This window comes from Elephas maximus, chromosome 5 (genome assembly GCF_024166365.1).
Source record: "Elephas maximus indicus isolate mEleMax1 chromosome 5, mEleMax1 primary haplotype, whole genome shotgun sequence".
In the NCBI taxonomy this organism is placed as follows: Eukaryota; Metazoa; Chordata; class Mammalia; order Proboscidea; family Elephantidae; genus Elephas; species Elephas maximus.
In genome coordinates this window covers 54,494,016-54,508,167 of record NC_064823.1, presented here as the reverse complement: position 1 = coordinate 54,508,167, position 14,152 = coordinate 54,494,016, and the positions used below count along the sequence as shown (strand labels likewise).

The window sequence follows — 14,152 nt, the reverse complement described above, 5'->3', positions numbered from 1 at the left end:
GGGCTCTTTTACAGCTTCAACTACAGCAGGATTCCCTCGATGGTAAGGAAAGGGAAGTATGCTATAGGGTAGGCAGCTTGCAGTCTGTCTGCCCCGGATGGTAATAATGAAAAAAGTTTACATTTCCATCTACAACTAGAAAAAGGCTTTTTTGTATGTGATCACATTAATCAATATCATTCTCCAACATATATTGAAGACCTGTTCGATGTCAGACACAGTGATAAACAAACACTGTAGCTTCAGTGGCTCTCGTATATTGACACTTGCAATGTGCTACGCAAGGACCCTGATGGTTCAGTGAATAAGCGCTTGGCTGCTAACTGAAAGGTTAGTGGTTGGAATCCACCAGCTGCTTCATGGGAGAAAGATGTGGCTGTCTGCTTCCATAAGAATTACAGCCTTGGAAACCCGCTAGGGCAGTTCTACTCTGTCACATAGGGTTGCTGTGAGTTGGAATCGATTGGACAGCAATGGGTTTGGTTTGTTTTTTTATGTGCTAGGCACTGTGTTAACTGTTTCTGTATACATTATCTCATTTAATCTGCTATGTTTTCTGCTCCCAGAGACGATCAGTCCCACTTTATAGCTGGTATCAATTTTGCTTTATAGACAAGGCAACTGAGGATCCATGAGAATGGATATTAATTATTGCCATTATCCAGATTTGTAAATTAAGATCAGTAAACTTTAGAGCAAATCATGGTGCAACTTATAATCAGACCTATTTTTTCTAGAAAATTCCAAGTTTGGAGCTTTATTGGTGCTTTGCATATAGTATGTACATACAAACACACATGCATACATTGTAAAAGCAGTGGAAAAGCATGATGTCCATTCAGGCAGTCCTGGGTTTGAGTTCTAGTTCTGCCAGATATGGTTCTATTATAGGATAAACAAATTACTTAGCTTCTTTGTGCCTTAGTTTTGTCACTTGTGAAATAAGAATAATGTAACCTGCCTTGCAGGGTGTTTGTGAGGATTAAATGAGATAGTGCCAGGCATATGTTGTTGTTAGTTGCCATCGAGTCGATTCCAATTCATGGTGACCACATGTGTGCAGAGTAGAGCTGCTCCATAGGATTTTCAAGGCTGTGACTTTTCAGAAGCAGATCACCAGGCCTTATTTATTTACTACCCTCTGGGTGAGTTTGAACTGCCAACCTTTTGACTAGTAGTCCAGTGCTTAACCATTTGTGCCACCCACAGACCCAAGCATATAGCATAGATAATCAGTAAATAGTAGCTTCTACAGTTTTTATCCTTGTTATTGTCTTCGTCATTATAGTTTAACATTGACTTTTCCTTTCTTTTTTTAATTCTGTAATGGGTATGGTAATACTGAAGAAGTCACTTATTTCCATTTTAGTTCTTGTGACTTTTGATTCATAATATCTCCTCTCTTGTGGCAGAACCATTGATAAATACTTGTTTTTCTACCAATTTCATGTAACTATGGGGTGGGAACAAACTGATTTTTTGCCGGTTGTGTTGTTTGACAACAGATATAAACTCTGTTTTTCTCCTGTATTAGTTTTCTATTGCTGCCTTAACAAATTACCCACAAACTTGATGACTTAAAACAACACAAATTCATTATCCTCCATCTGTAGGTCAGAGGCCTGATATATGTTGTCTCAGAGCTAAAACCAAGGCATTGGCAGGTCTGCGTTTCTTTCTGGACACCCCTAGTGGGTATCCATTTCCTCGCCCTTTTCAGCTTGTAAAATCTGCCCACATTCCTTGGCTCATGGTTGTTCCTTCCTTCACCTTCAAACCCTGCTTCTGTCACTGCATCTCCTCCTCTGACTTCCTCTTCCACCTCTAAGGACCCTTGTGATTACATTGGGTCCGTCTAGATAATTCAGAATAATTTCCCTATTTTAAAGTTAGCTGACTAATTCCATCTTCAATTTTAATTCCCTTTTGCCATGTAACCTAACACAGCCACAGATTAGGGCGTGGTCATCTTTGAGGGGCCATTAGTCAGCTTACCACACCTCTTAACCTACTTAAAAGACCTAGCTCAGTTTTGGCTTCATCCCTGAAAAACCTTTAATGTTGGATACCTTTTTTATGCATTTGGAGTCTGTTCAGGTTTTCTTGCCTTAAGTGCTGTAGGCTGTGGAGGATACAAGTAAAGAAAGGGTAAGTAGTTAAGATCCTGGCCCAGGAGGGATACACTTAGCTCTGAGAGGCCCTGGGGAGAGAACAGCTTTAGTGTCACTGGTGTGGTGTGATTAGATCACTACATAGTGCTAGGGATTATTGTTGGGTTTTTTCTTTGTATTTTTTTCACAGCCTTTCTCTTGTCCTTGCCTTGCTTCTTTTGTTTGCAAAGATAAAAAAAGCATATATATTGAAATATCTGAATTTTCATAGTATTTTTAATGATTTATTTGAGTAATTTTGAATTCTTTGAAGGAAAGACTATGAAAATTAAAGCATAAATAAGATCTGTGTCAAGTTGAGGAGTCCCTGGATGACACAAAGGATTATATGTTCAACTACTAACCAAAAGGTTAGTAGTTCAAACCCACCCAGAGGTGCCTCGGTAGGACAGGCCTGGTGTTCAGCTTCTGAAAGGTCACAGCCTTGAAAACCCTATCCATCAGTCAGTCAATCAAAAAGTACTTTCTGAGACGACTCCACCATGTGCCTGGCACTCTGCCTGACTCTGGGGATATAGTGGTAAACTTGGAAGCTTACTGTCAGCACACAGTAAATGTGGTACCTGCTCAGAAAGATAATTTTAGTGTATGACTGGGAATGTAACTGTTGTAAATAATGGGAGGAATCTACAAGATTTTCTTTGTTTTACCCAGTATATAATTGATTAATTGGCTAATTTCAAATAATTTTGGTGATATAAAACTGTAATATAACTAGTATTTAATATGTAGGCCAGTGTTCCTTGCTTATTTGAAGTAGTTTAAAGATTTCTTTTTGAAGTGAATTTGAATAGTCATTTTTTAAGCTTTTCTAAATAGTATAGTGAATGAAGTCACAGGTTTTGGTTTTTGCAAATAAAGTTTACAATAACCGTTTCTTATAAACAGCATGTTGTAAAATGTTTCTAATTAAAGAATTAATTTTTATGTTTGTTGTTTTAGGAATGTTTTAAAGGCAGCTGGGCTACTCACAAGTTACTACATAAGAAAGCAAGTAAGTAAAATCCTGTACTGTTTGCCTTAAAAGTGGCTTTTGTGCATAAGGCAAGAATTCTTACAGTTCTGAAAGTGTCTGTTTGAAAGTCCTAAAAGCTAGGGTTGTGACATTTATTATTTTTTGTGATGTGTAGTCATGTAAATAAAATGTGACTGAATAATACCCTTGTTCATTTTATATCATGTATTTAACATGAAAACAAGAGGTGGTTACTAGGATAGTTGGATCACGCTTGAAATGCCTGATAATGCCCTAATCTTTTGGCTCCCTCTTTTCTTTGTGAGAAGTGTTTGCATATTGTAGGCAAGGGGCCACAAGAGCTGTCTGGCTTCATTTAGCTAGACCCCTTTTGTTTTTATTTAGTTTAGATTGCGTTTTGTACTCAATTATATTACTTTGTTTTTTTGGTGATTTAATGTTATTACCTGCAATTTTAATGTTTGATTTTCTTTTCTGAAGTTACTTGTGAGACACCACCAAGTCAACTTGTTGCCTGCTTCTTAGTTGTTGCTCTCAACCACATTGAATATCGGATTCAAATGGTCTTTCCTGCTGCTGTAGCCACTCATCCTGTAAATTCATGTCATTTGTGTGGCTGGCTTAAGACAGCCCATCTCAGTTTCCTGAAAATTGACAAGGGCTTTCCATTCTTATAGCATTACCGTCTTGATGAACGAAGCTTGGCAGACAGCACGTGGTATAAGGTTTCTGTTTCAACTTGCTGATCTTGGTACTTTATATTTGTTTGCTCTTGTATTTTTTTTTTTAGGAGTTAGCTGATCTAATGAAATTTGGTAGATTGTTGTATACTACTTTAAAAAAATCTCATTGAGCTCAGCTAAACAACCATTTCAGGGAAAAGGAAATAAAAATTTAAAAAGATACATCCTCTGTGGTTGTATAAAGTGAAGTCTATATTTAATGGAAATGCTGGTGTATTGTGGGAGGAAATACGGTTAGAGATGAGAGAAAATTACCGTGAATAAATTGAAGGTGCTCATCAAAACATAAATGACAGGATTTGTTACCTTAAATCAAAGTATAAAGATAATTTTAAATAATGCCATTTAATTAACTTTATTCATTGGTTTATTAAATATTGTATTTCTAGTGTGCGAGGTATTTCTCAGAACTCTTTGAGGCAGTTATTAACATTTTATACCGAGGAAGTTAAAGTACAGGGAAGTGAAGGGTTACTTGAGGTCAAACAGTATGTTGGTGAAAAAGCTTATAGTGGGTCTCTGCCCTAAGCATTTGTTAACTCATTGACATTTTTCTGTTTCTTCAATACTGGATTTTGTAAACCAAACCCATTGCCGTCGAGTCGATTCCGACTCATAGCGACCCTAAAGGACAGAGTAGAACTGCCCCGTAGGGTTTCCAAGGAGTGCCTGGCGGATTTGAACTGCCGACCTTCTGGTTAGCAGCTGTAGCTCTTATGCACTATGCCGCCAGGGTTTCCATGTTTTGTAAGGGCAGGAGTATTTCACCATAAGGTACACTACAAGGGAATTAAACAGCTGATGTTTCCTAAGCAAAAAGAATATAATTATTACTGCATTGGGCTTTTTGTAGTCTATTTGAATTTGCCTTATACCTCTCATTTTTAGTATGGTGCCATCTTTTAGATGGTGCCTCTTGGATCTTTTGGGATGATTTTCTTCAGTCACCGAACCTAATGTTCCTGATCCCTTTGGGCTGTGTTGGTTTTAGGCAGCCCTCAACTGACTCAGCCCTTTATCTTACACCCTAATAAATTGATACAGAGTACACTGCATGGGTGACAGCTCTAGAAGAGGGAATGGTGTGGGGATGGGTGATCTCCAGAGCTAAGAAGACTGTCTGGAAAGGGATTAGGAAAAAAGAATGCTGAGCTAGGAAGGAACCAGGGCATCTGTGTTGCTTCTGATGCCGACTGTGTAGCTGCAGTTCTTCTCTGGCCCCAGCCACCCGGATTTACGTCAGATCTCACAAGTTAAAAGGGCGCCATTCTTCAGACTGCCGAGTAGGCAGATGTCAGCCGCAAGTTAGAGAGTCCCTCCGGGCCCCCTAACTTCTGACGTGCTGGCTACAAGTTCAGGGGTTTCCCTCTCTACCTCTTTAGGATACCAACTACAAGCTTAGGAGCCCACTCTGTATTCCCTAACTTTTCACTTGCTGGCTACAAGTTTGGGGTTTCCTTCTACTCCTTCAGGATGCCAGCCCCAAGCTTGTGAGTCCCTCTGGGTGTCTTTACTTCTGACCTGCTGGCTCCCACTACTCCTTTGAGTTCAGTAATTTGCTTTAACAACTCACAGAACTTACAGAAAGTGATATACTTAAAATTATAGCTTTATTATAACAAAAAAGGATACAAATGAAGAGATGCATAGGATGAGGTCTGGGGCGGGGGGTTCCCAGTGTGGAGCTTCCATGTCCCAAAGAATGCACTACATTCCCACATACATCAATGTTTGTTTTTTTTTTTACCAACCAGGAAGTCCATGGAGCTTTCACGACCAGGGCCTTTATTGGCTTCATTACTAGTTGTATAGATCAGAGGTCAGCTGGTATCAGGCCGTATGGTGGTCTTTTTGGTCAGGCCAGCCCCCAAGTATTAGCACATTACCCCCAGGTGTGGTCTAGGGTAACCCAAACCAAACCAAACCTGTTGCCATCGAGTCAGTTCCTACTCATAGCTACCCTATAGGACAGAGTAAAGCTGCCCATGGAGTTTCCAAGGAGTGCCTGGTAGATTCAAACTGCCTAACTTTTGGTTAGCAGGTGTAGCTCTTATGCATTATGCCACCAGGGTTTCCGTGGTCTAGGTAGAGTTCTAGGTAACAAAGGTACTTTACATATTCAGGAAACTCCAGAGGTTTAGCTTTCTCTCTCAGCAGCCTAGGACAAAGGCCAAATTATTTGAGGTAAAGTAATTTTTTACCTCACAGTATCTTAAAAAGTAGTACTTTATTCTAAGAAACAGCAGCAAGATGTTCATGTCCTGAAGATGATGATATACTCAGGCATGTGGTTTTTTTTTTTTTTTAAGTGTAATGTTTACATCTATTTTTCAGGTGGGATATTGGTCTGTAGTTTACTTTTAATATTTTTGTCTGGTTCTGGTTTTAGAGTTACCCTAGGTCGCCATGAATCGGAATTGATTCTACAGCAATGTGTTTGGTTTTTTCTGGCTTATAAAAATAAGATAGGACATGTTCTCTTCTGTTGTGTAGAATTGGCATTATTTTTTTCCTTAAATGTATGATAGAATTCACCAGTGAAATCATCTGGTCTCGGAGTTTTCTTGACTGCAGAGGTTTATTTTTTTTGTGTGCTGGCCTTAAAATGTGAGTAAAATAACTGAATAAGGACAGAATTTATTTTTTTGCTCTTACAGCAAAGGAGACCAGTCAGATTGTAAAGCCCTTAATTAATGCTGATGTATGGGCGCATATTTCTTATATCTTATCTTCTGCCAGAGTGTACTTAAATAGCATCTGCTTTTGGGTTTTAGTCTGATCTGTGAAAGTTGTGTGTAGCACATCACGTCTGAAGACTATTATTCTGCATTCTTTATATCTATCTCTAACGTATTCATTGTGGGTTTTTTTTTTCTGTCTCCTATTTTCCTAAAGTAAAAGATGGAAGCTTTTGACAGATGCCTTTTGAATAAGCAAAGATATGATATAAAAACCCTATTTAAAAAAGAACTTTAATAGTATTTTTTCTTCTACCCTCCTGCGCCTCTAAACTAGTGTACAGTAGGTAGTTTGTGTGCTTGATTTTTGAAATGCAGAGAGAAAGTGTTGTGCAGTGTTTCAGAGCTGCTTTACTAAGCTTTGTGGCCATGGATTACTCTAAGCCTCACCTCCAAAATGTGAAAATCATAGGTTTGTTGTGAGGATTAAATAAGTCAATCCATGTGAAGGGCTTAGCATGTGTATGGCATATAGTAAGTGCTCAAGAACTATTTAATAATCATCTCTGGAAAAATTGATTCAGAATTTTGATGGACAAAAACCTGTCCCAGACAAAAGCTTATACATGTGCAGTTATTTTGTGTCTGTGACTGGAGGAGCCAGCCTGCATAAAACCTTTAAAGACTAAAGTCAAAGCCTGGATGTCTTGCACTTTGGGTCAGACTTTGCATGTATCAAGTACTCTCTGACACTACTGCAGCTTAGCTTACCTTATTGCGTTGTGATGTTTGAAAGACATAGCTTACAGGTGTTTATTTACACTGTCCTGTGCTTTCACAGTCTTAAAAAAGACCAATTGGTGTGCAATTTTGTTTTCAACACCTGGTTCAATTCAGATTTATGAATTGTGTCTAGCACTTAGGGTTCGGATCAAATTTATCCTAAAATCTAAACGAAATAACTTTTGAAGTGTAAATTGCCATAAGTAAAATTATACCTAAAGGTTAGAAAAGAACATGTCATAGTTCAGTCTTACTTGTTGGGGTAGCTTTTGGGTTATATTATTTGTTTGAGGTCTGCTTGCAATTCTCCTGAAGATAGATACTGGAAGGCTAGGCACGCAGGTCAGCAGGAACCTTGGAAAAATCTTACATTCTCTTCCTCTCTCCCTGCCTCTTTCCCAGGGGCATGTTAAGGCAAAAAGCCTGCATCTTGATTGCTTTTCCGCCCTAGGTTTCGGATGAAAATTAGTCGTGAAGTTCATGCTCCAGACAAAATCACTTCATATAATTCACAGCTAAAGCAGGCATCTATTGGTTTGCATTTTGAACTATTTTCTGTAATGTTTGACCCAAGTGGCAATAACTGGAGTCCATTTTTTGTCCTGGGTTGAGAAACAGTTTTTCTACTGACATTAACGTTCACGGTCACTTTTTTCAACTCCAGAGGGGTGAAAGAAATTTAAAATTCAGTAGGATAGCAGAGCCTTCTCATCTTTTCCTTTACTGTATATGTGATATTATAAATGTATTCACTCAAAAGCAGTAGGAATGGACTGGTTATACTTACGCATTCTTGGCAGTTGCACCCTCAGAGGCCTTTCATCCAAAGCTGTCTGCATGCTGTGCGGAGAACGTACCGGACTGGGAACCAGCATTGCCAGCACTCTGCCCACATGAACCGGGTCTCCTTAGTTTCCTCATCTGTAAAATGAGGAAATTAGACTGGATTGTCTTTCAGATCCTTTCTAGCTTAATATTATATGATTCCATCTACTCTCTCTTGTTTCTTATTTTAAATTGATTGTTTAAAGTTTTTTTTTCCCCTCATGCTTCTAAAATTAGTTTGAAGTCCAACTTTGAAAATTTACAATAATATGACATTAATTAGGAATAGCTTTGTGTGGATTGGGAGGTGGTGTGTACAGATTGATACTCTAGGAGGGACTTGAATTCTTGCTATTTAAAGTCTTGTGTTTGTATTTTCCATTTTTCTTGGCGGATAAGAGGTACAGTCAGTGTGCTGACATCAGACACCATAGAGGATCTATTCTTTGTGAAAAGGATTCTTAGGTTCATTTTAGTAAGCACAACATAATAATAAGTAACATGATAGGGTGTATGTGAAAAAGAGAATGTGCATGCATGAGCAAGAGTCTTTTCTCAATTTTTCTGCCGAGTTTTTAGTAACTTTCAACAGACTGTTCCTTCCACTTGCCCCCCTGCTTTTTTCCTGCCACCTGTTAACCACTTTCCCAAGAGACAAATGATGCTTCTAACATTTCCAAACCAATCTGAAAGATTGACTTGCAAGACATTCATCAGATAAGGGGGATATTTTATTTTTGACTTTAAATTTGCTTTAGAGGTGCATAGAACCTGTTCTTTCGGTAAGAGCACAAAATATCTGCCCTCAGTTGGCAGCATTTTGCTAGGGTTCAGATTTCCTCTTTTAAAATGGACTTCCTATAAATTGTAGAGAGAGTGCATGTGTTGTTCACTTGAGAAAAGAATTTCTGTGATCTGTTCCTACTGGTATTGTATAAAAATCTTAGAATATGTTTAGCTTAGGATTTTTCTTCCAAGATACAAGGAGTCATAAGTGTTGTGAATACAGTAGTAAGTATACGTTTAGGTTAGGGTGAAAGTTTTTTGTGCCTGGGCTCCCTGCCTTGATTTTTTAAAAAAGTAATAATACAGTATGCTAATGTTCAGCATCTTGAGCACTGAAGAGAGAAGTATACCTTTATCTGTATCTATCTATCAGAAGATGAAAAGGCAAAGCGAGAAGTTTCTGCTTGGACTGTGGAAGGTGATATTAACACGGACCCATGGGCAGGCTATCGATATACTGGTAAACTCAGGCCACATTATCCACTGGTGAGTAAATAAGGTAATAAAAATTTAATGTTCTTTAAGCCAATTTTTAGAATTCTCAGTTTCCCAAAAATGATATTCTTAATTCCTATTCCAATAATGAGCCATTTAATCCAGGATTAAATTTGCAGAGGAACTTGCATTGTAACTCTTTAGCTCTCATGCTACATTATTTGCAAGTTAATAGGGATAATTAGCAACCACGGAAGAAGTGGAAAAACGTTTAGATGAAAGGATTAAAACCATTTTTACTCTTAAAAGAATAGGGTAGAGTAGAATAGGTGTTTTCTGGCTGACACAATTTTAGTGTATATGCAGTCTTAAATCCTTGCTGTCATTGGCCACTTGTTCCCTTACACATCCTGAGAAAGGGGGTGGCATTAAAAAAAAAAAAAAAATAGCAGCAGGAAAAAAAAGATTAATCTTGATGAAGTAGATATCTGTTATGATATTTAAGAAATCATTTTAAACTTATTTTTTGCATTTAAAACTTTTGAATGAACTTTTTTTTTAGTGTTTTCTTCTCTCAGCTTCATTTTCTTTGTTTGCAGATTTTAATAATGAAAGTTACTTGTGTGTTCCAGTCAGTTTTAACTAACCTCTTTGATGTTTTAGATGCCAACAAGGCCAGTGCCAAGTTATATTCAAAGACCAGATTATGCTGATCACCCTTTAGGTGAGTTCTCCTGTGCTGATTCTTCATTTTTCAGTTTGTGAGCTTGGTAACTACTGCAAAGGAAAGGAGCTCTTTTCTTGTAGAACTTTTTCAGTCCTGAACTTCTTATAAATGTAAACATTTTGTTTTTTTAAGTCATACTAGAACATTTGAGAGAATTAAAGATTCTTTCCCCCATCTACCATATTTCAAAAACATTGCTTACATAGCTGTTAAGGGCTGCATTCAAAGTAATACTGTGTTTTGTATTGCTATGTAAAATTCTAGATTCAAAAACAGTTTTGATTTTAATATGTTCTTTTACCTTAATTAAATTGTCTGTTTAGATAAAGGATCCCTGGTGGCACAGTGGTTAACAGTTCAGGCTGCTAATCAAAAGGTGGGCAGTTTGAATCCATCAGCCACTCCTTGGAAACCCTGTGGGGCAGTTCTGTTCTGTCCTGCAGGGTCACTGTGAGTTGGATCCCGATGGCGACGGGTTTGGGTTTTTTTTGTTGTTGTTGCCAGTGTTTAGATAAAAGCAGACTTTGGACGCCTTTTGGTGAATGCCTAACTAAAGACTTTGGGCTGTAGCCATAATAAATAGTAATGGTGGCAGTAGTAATGATGATGATGGTAAAAATAATGATGATGTGACAGTAATTGGTATTTATTTATGCTCAACTATGTGTCAGAAGCTGTTCTAAGCTCTTTACATGTGTTACTCCTTTCATACTTTTAACACTCCTGTGGTATCTTCTGTCGTCCTCCCTGTTTTATAGATAACGATAGTGAGAGAATATAGGTAACATATAACGAGGGCTAGTGGGGTAGTCTCTGACGTACAGTCTGTACACATAACTTAAATTGAACTATGTGAAATTCCTGATATTGCATGTCAAAAGTGGGTGAATATCTGCAGTTTCATGAGGTTCAATCTACTAAGCTAATCTTTCTTTGTTTTTTGGGAAGTGGGAAATCACTTTTATGGATTTATTTTGAAAATTTAGTTAAACCTCACTATTTCAGATAAATTGAATGAAAAGACAGTATAAGTGATAGAATACAGTTGAGAATGTATAATTTCATTACTGCTATTTAATATCCTTAAACATGGTATTAAACAGTATTTTTTTCAAAATCCATAGATAAGGTAAATTCTAACAGATTGAAACAGTATGCAGTGAAAAGTACTACTACTCTGAACTTTCCAGAGAAGTTCGTTGCGTGTACGCATATTAGGCCTCCATGCGCCCATCATTATACACAAAAGGAAAGAACTATATACCTTTTCACTTTGCTGTGTTCTCTGAACATTATCTTAGAAATAATTCCATTTAAGCCCATAAGTTGCCTGTTTTAATGATTTCATATTATTCTGTTGGGTGGCTGCATCAACATTGATTAAATCAGGCTCCTGCCAAAGATTAATTTATTTCCAGATTTTTTTTTTCCTTCTTTCTTTTTTGCTTCTACCAGCTTGACTGCAATACTTGTTCTTGTATTTATATCTTTGTGCACATGTGAGAGTATTTCTATAGGTTAATTTCCCCAAGTAAAATAGCTGGACCAAGGAATTTAGGCATTTTTGATTTTCAGAGATATTACAGATTTCAGAGATTTTGCCAATTGATACTGCCACTAAAGTATATGGGAGTCTCTTTTCTTCTGTATCTTTCCCAACATAGTGTGTTATCAAGCTTTGTGATCTTTGCAAATCTGAAAGACGAAAAATAGCCTTTTGTTATTATTTTAATTATTATAAGATCGAGCATCTTTTCATATATCAAAAGTCATTTGTATATTCTTTTCTTTTGAACTACCTGTTCATAAACTTAGCCTTTATTATTTCTGTTAGGTTACTGGTTTTTTCTTATTGATTTATAAATTCTCTTTGTATATTAAGGGAAATAGTTTTTTGATGCATATGTTACGAATGGTTTTCCCAAATGACCATTTGCATATTGTTTTTGATTATAGCATTGTATTTGTGACAAACTTTTGTTTAAAAAATATTTTATTGTTTTTGGAGAAAATTTACATAGCAGATTAAGTTCTCATTTAACAATTTCTGTACATACTCAGTGACATTGGTTATACTTTTCGCTATGTGTCAGCATTCTCATTATTTCCATTCTAGTTTTCTCTTTCCATTAATCTAGCTTCCTTGTCTCCCCTTACCTTCTCATTTTGGTCTAGGCTAAATGTTGGCTGTTAGGTCTTATTTAGATGACTGTTTTGAGGAGCACGGTACTCACGGGTGATTTTGCTTATTTTATGAGCCACTCTGTCTTTTGATTGATAGGTGACCACCAGGAGTGGTTGAGTTCCAAGTTTAAAGGGTATCCCAGGGCGATAGTCTCAGGAGTTCCTCTAGTCTTTACCAGTCCAATAAGTCTGGCCTTTTTTAGGAATTTTAGTTTCATTCTACATTTTTCTTCGATTCTATCCAGGACCATCAATGTGTGCCTGGTCAGAACGGTTAGTAGTAGCTGGACACATCTAGTTTCTCCGGTCTTAAGGTAGGTGAGGCCATGGCTTGTGTAGACTGTTAGTCCTGTAGACTAGTTTCTTCTTTGAGTCTGGCTTTCTTCTTTTCTCTTTTGCTCCAGATGCGTAGAGACCATTAATTGTATTTTAGATGGCCACTTTCAAGTTCTTAAGACCCCAGATGCTACTCATAAAACTAGGATGTAGGACATTACCTTTATAAGCTATGTTATGCCAATTGACCAAGTTGCCCTCCGACACTATAGTCCTAAGTCCTCAAACCCAGTAGCCCAGTCCCATGAGGTGTTTGGATATGTCTAGGAAGTATCCATAGCTGGGCCCCCTATGTGCTATATTTTATATGTGAATATATACGCAGCACACACAAACATGTATATACATTTGCCTACAAAAACACCTATACATGTGCACCCATATGTTCATATATGTTTACCTATACATAAATAAGCATACATATCTCCCTATGTAACCACATACATATTTTTTGGTTATTACTGTTGTTGGAAAATTGTGTATGTTGTGCCATTTGCCAAAATCATCCCTTATTCTTGTATACTTTAGTATCTTTTACCTTGGTCAAGTTGTGCAGACTTCACCCTTATTCAGTACCACCTTACCTAGCACCAAAACTAACAAGTGTCTGCTATCTAGAAAGTGATTCCCCTTCTCCCTCCCTTTCATCCCAGGTGACCACCAAAGAATGTTACTTTCTGTAGGTATACCTATTTTTATCTTTTTATCATAGTGAGATCGTATAGTATTTGTCCATTTGTGGTTGACTTACTTCATTCAGCATAATGTCCTCCAGATTATCCATGTTATATTTTGAGAACTCATTATTCGTTATGGCTGCATAGTATTCCATTGTGTGTTTTTGCCACAGTTTGTTTATCCATTCATCTACTGATGGGCAGTTAGGTTATTTCTATCTTTTTGCTATTGTGAATAATGCTGTAGTGAGCATAGGTATGCATATGTCATGACAAACTTTTAACATTCCTATGTTGTAAAATTTATCAGTGTTTTTTTTTTTTGTAAAATGTGCATGGTTTTATGACATAGACCTTTTTCCTTGAAGCTTATAAAAATATAGTCCCATGTTTTCTTCCAGTATTTTTATGGTGTCACTCTTTTTGAGTGTGTGGTAAAATTTTATGGCCCAGTCTGAAACTTACTTAGTATTAAGATTTAAATAAGGATGCAACTTTATTTTTTTCCCTAGAAGAATATGTCACATTACCAGTTATATATAAAAAAATATATATATACGTACATAAAAAAAATTAGTCTTTTCCTTTTTGATTTGAAATGTAACCTATATCATTATATTAAATTCTCACGTCTCTGGGTCTATTCTTGGATTCTATTCTGTTTCATTAGCTCATTTATCTAATCATGCACCATTGCCAAACTCTTAATTATTATAGCTATATAACATTTTAATATTTGGTAGGCCTTTTTGCCCCACCTTCCTTCTTTTTCATAGTTTTCCTGGCTTTTTTTTTTTTTGCATGTTTGTTTTCCCGTGTAAAATCTAGTCA

General features: G+C 37.0%; 1 protein-coding gene across 1 annotated transcript in view; it reads left to right on the top strand.

The window, feature by feature from the left end:
• METAP1 (methionyl aminopeptidase 1) overlaps positions 1–14,152 on the top strand; it is an 88,715-nt gene that overhangs the window by 45,736 nt on the left and 28,827 nt on the right. Inside the window, exons 2-4 of the mRNA XM_049885658.1 lie at positions 3,114–3,165; positions 9,336–9,448; positions 10,061–10,121. Of these exons, the coding sequence (XP_049741615.1) occupies positions 3,114–3,165; positions 9,336–9,448; positions 10,061–10,121 (226 nt within the window). The remainder of the gene's footprint in view (positions 1–3,113; positions 3,166–9,335; positions 9,449–10,060; positions 10,122–14,152) is intronic.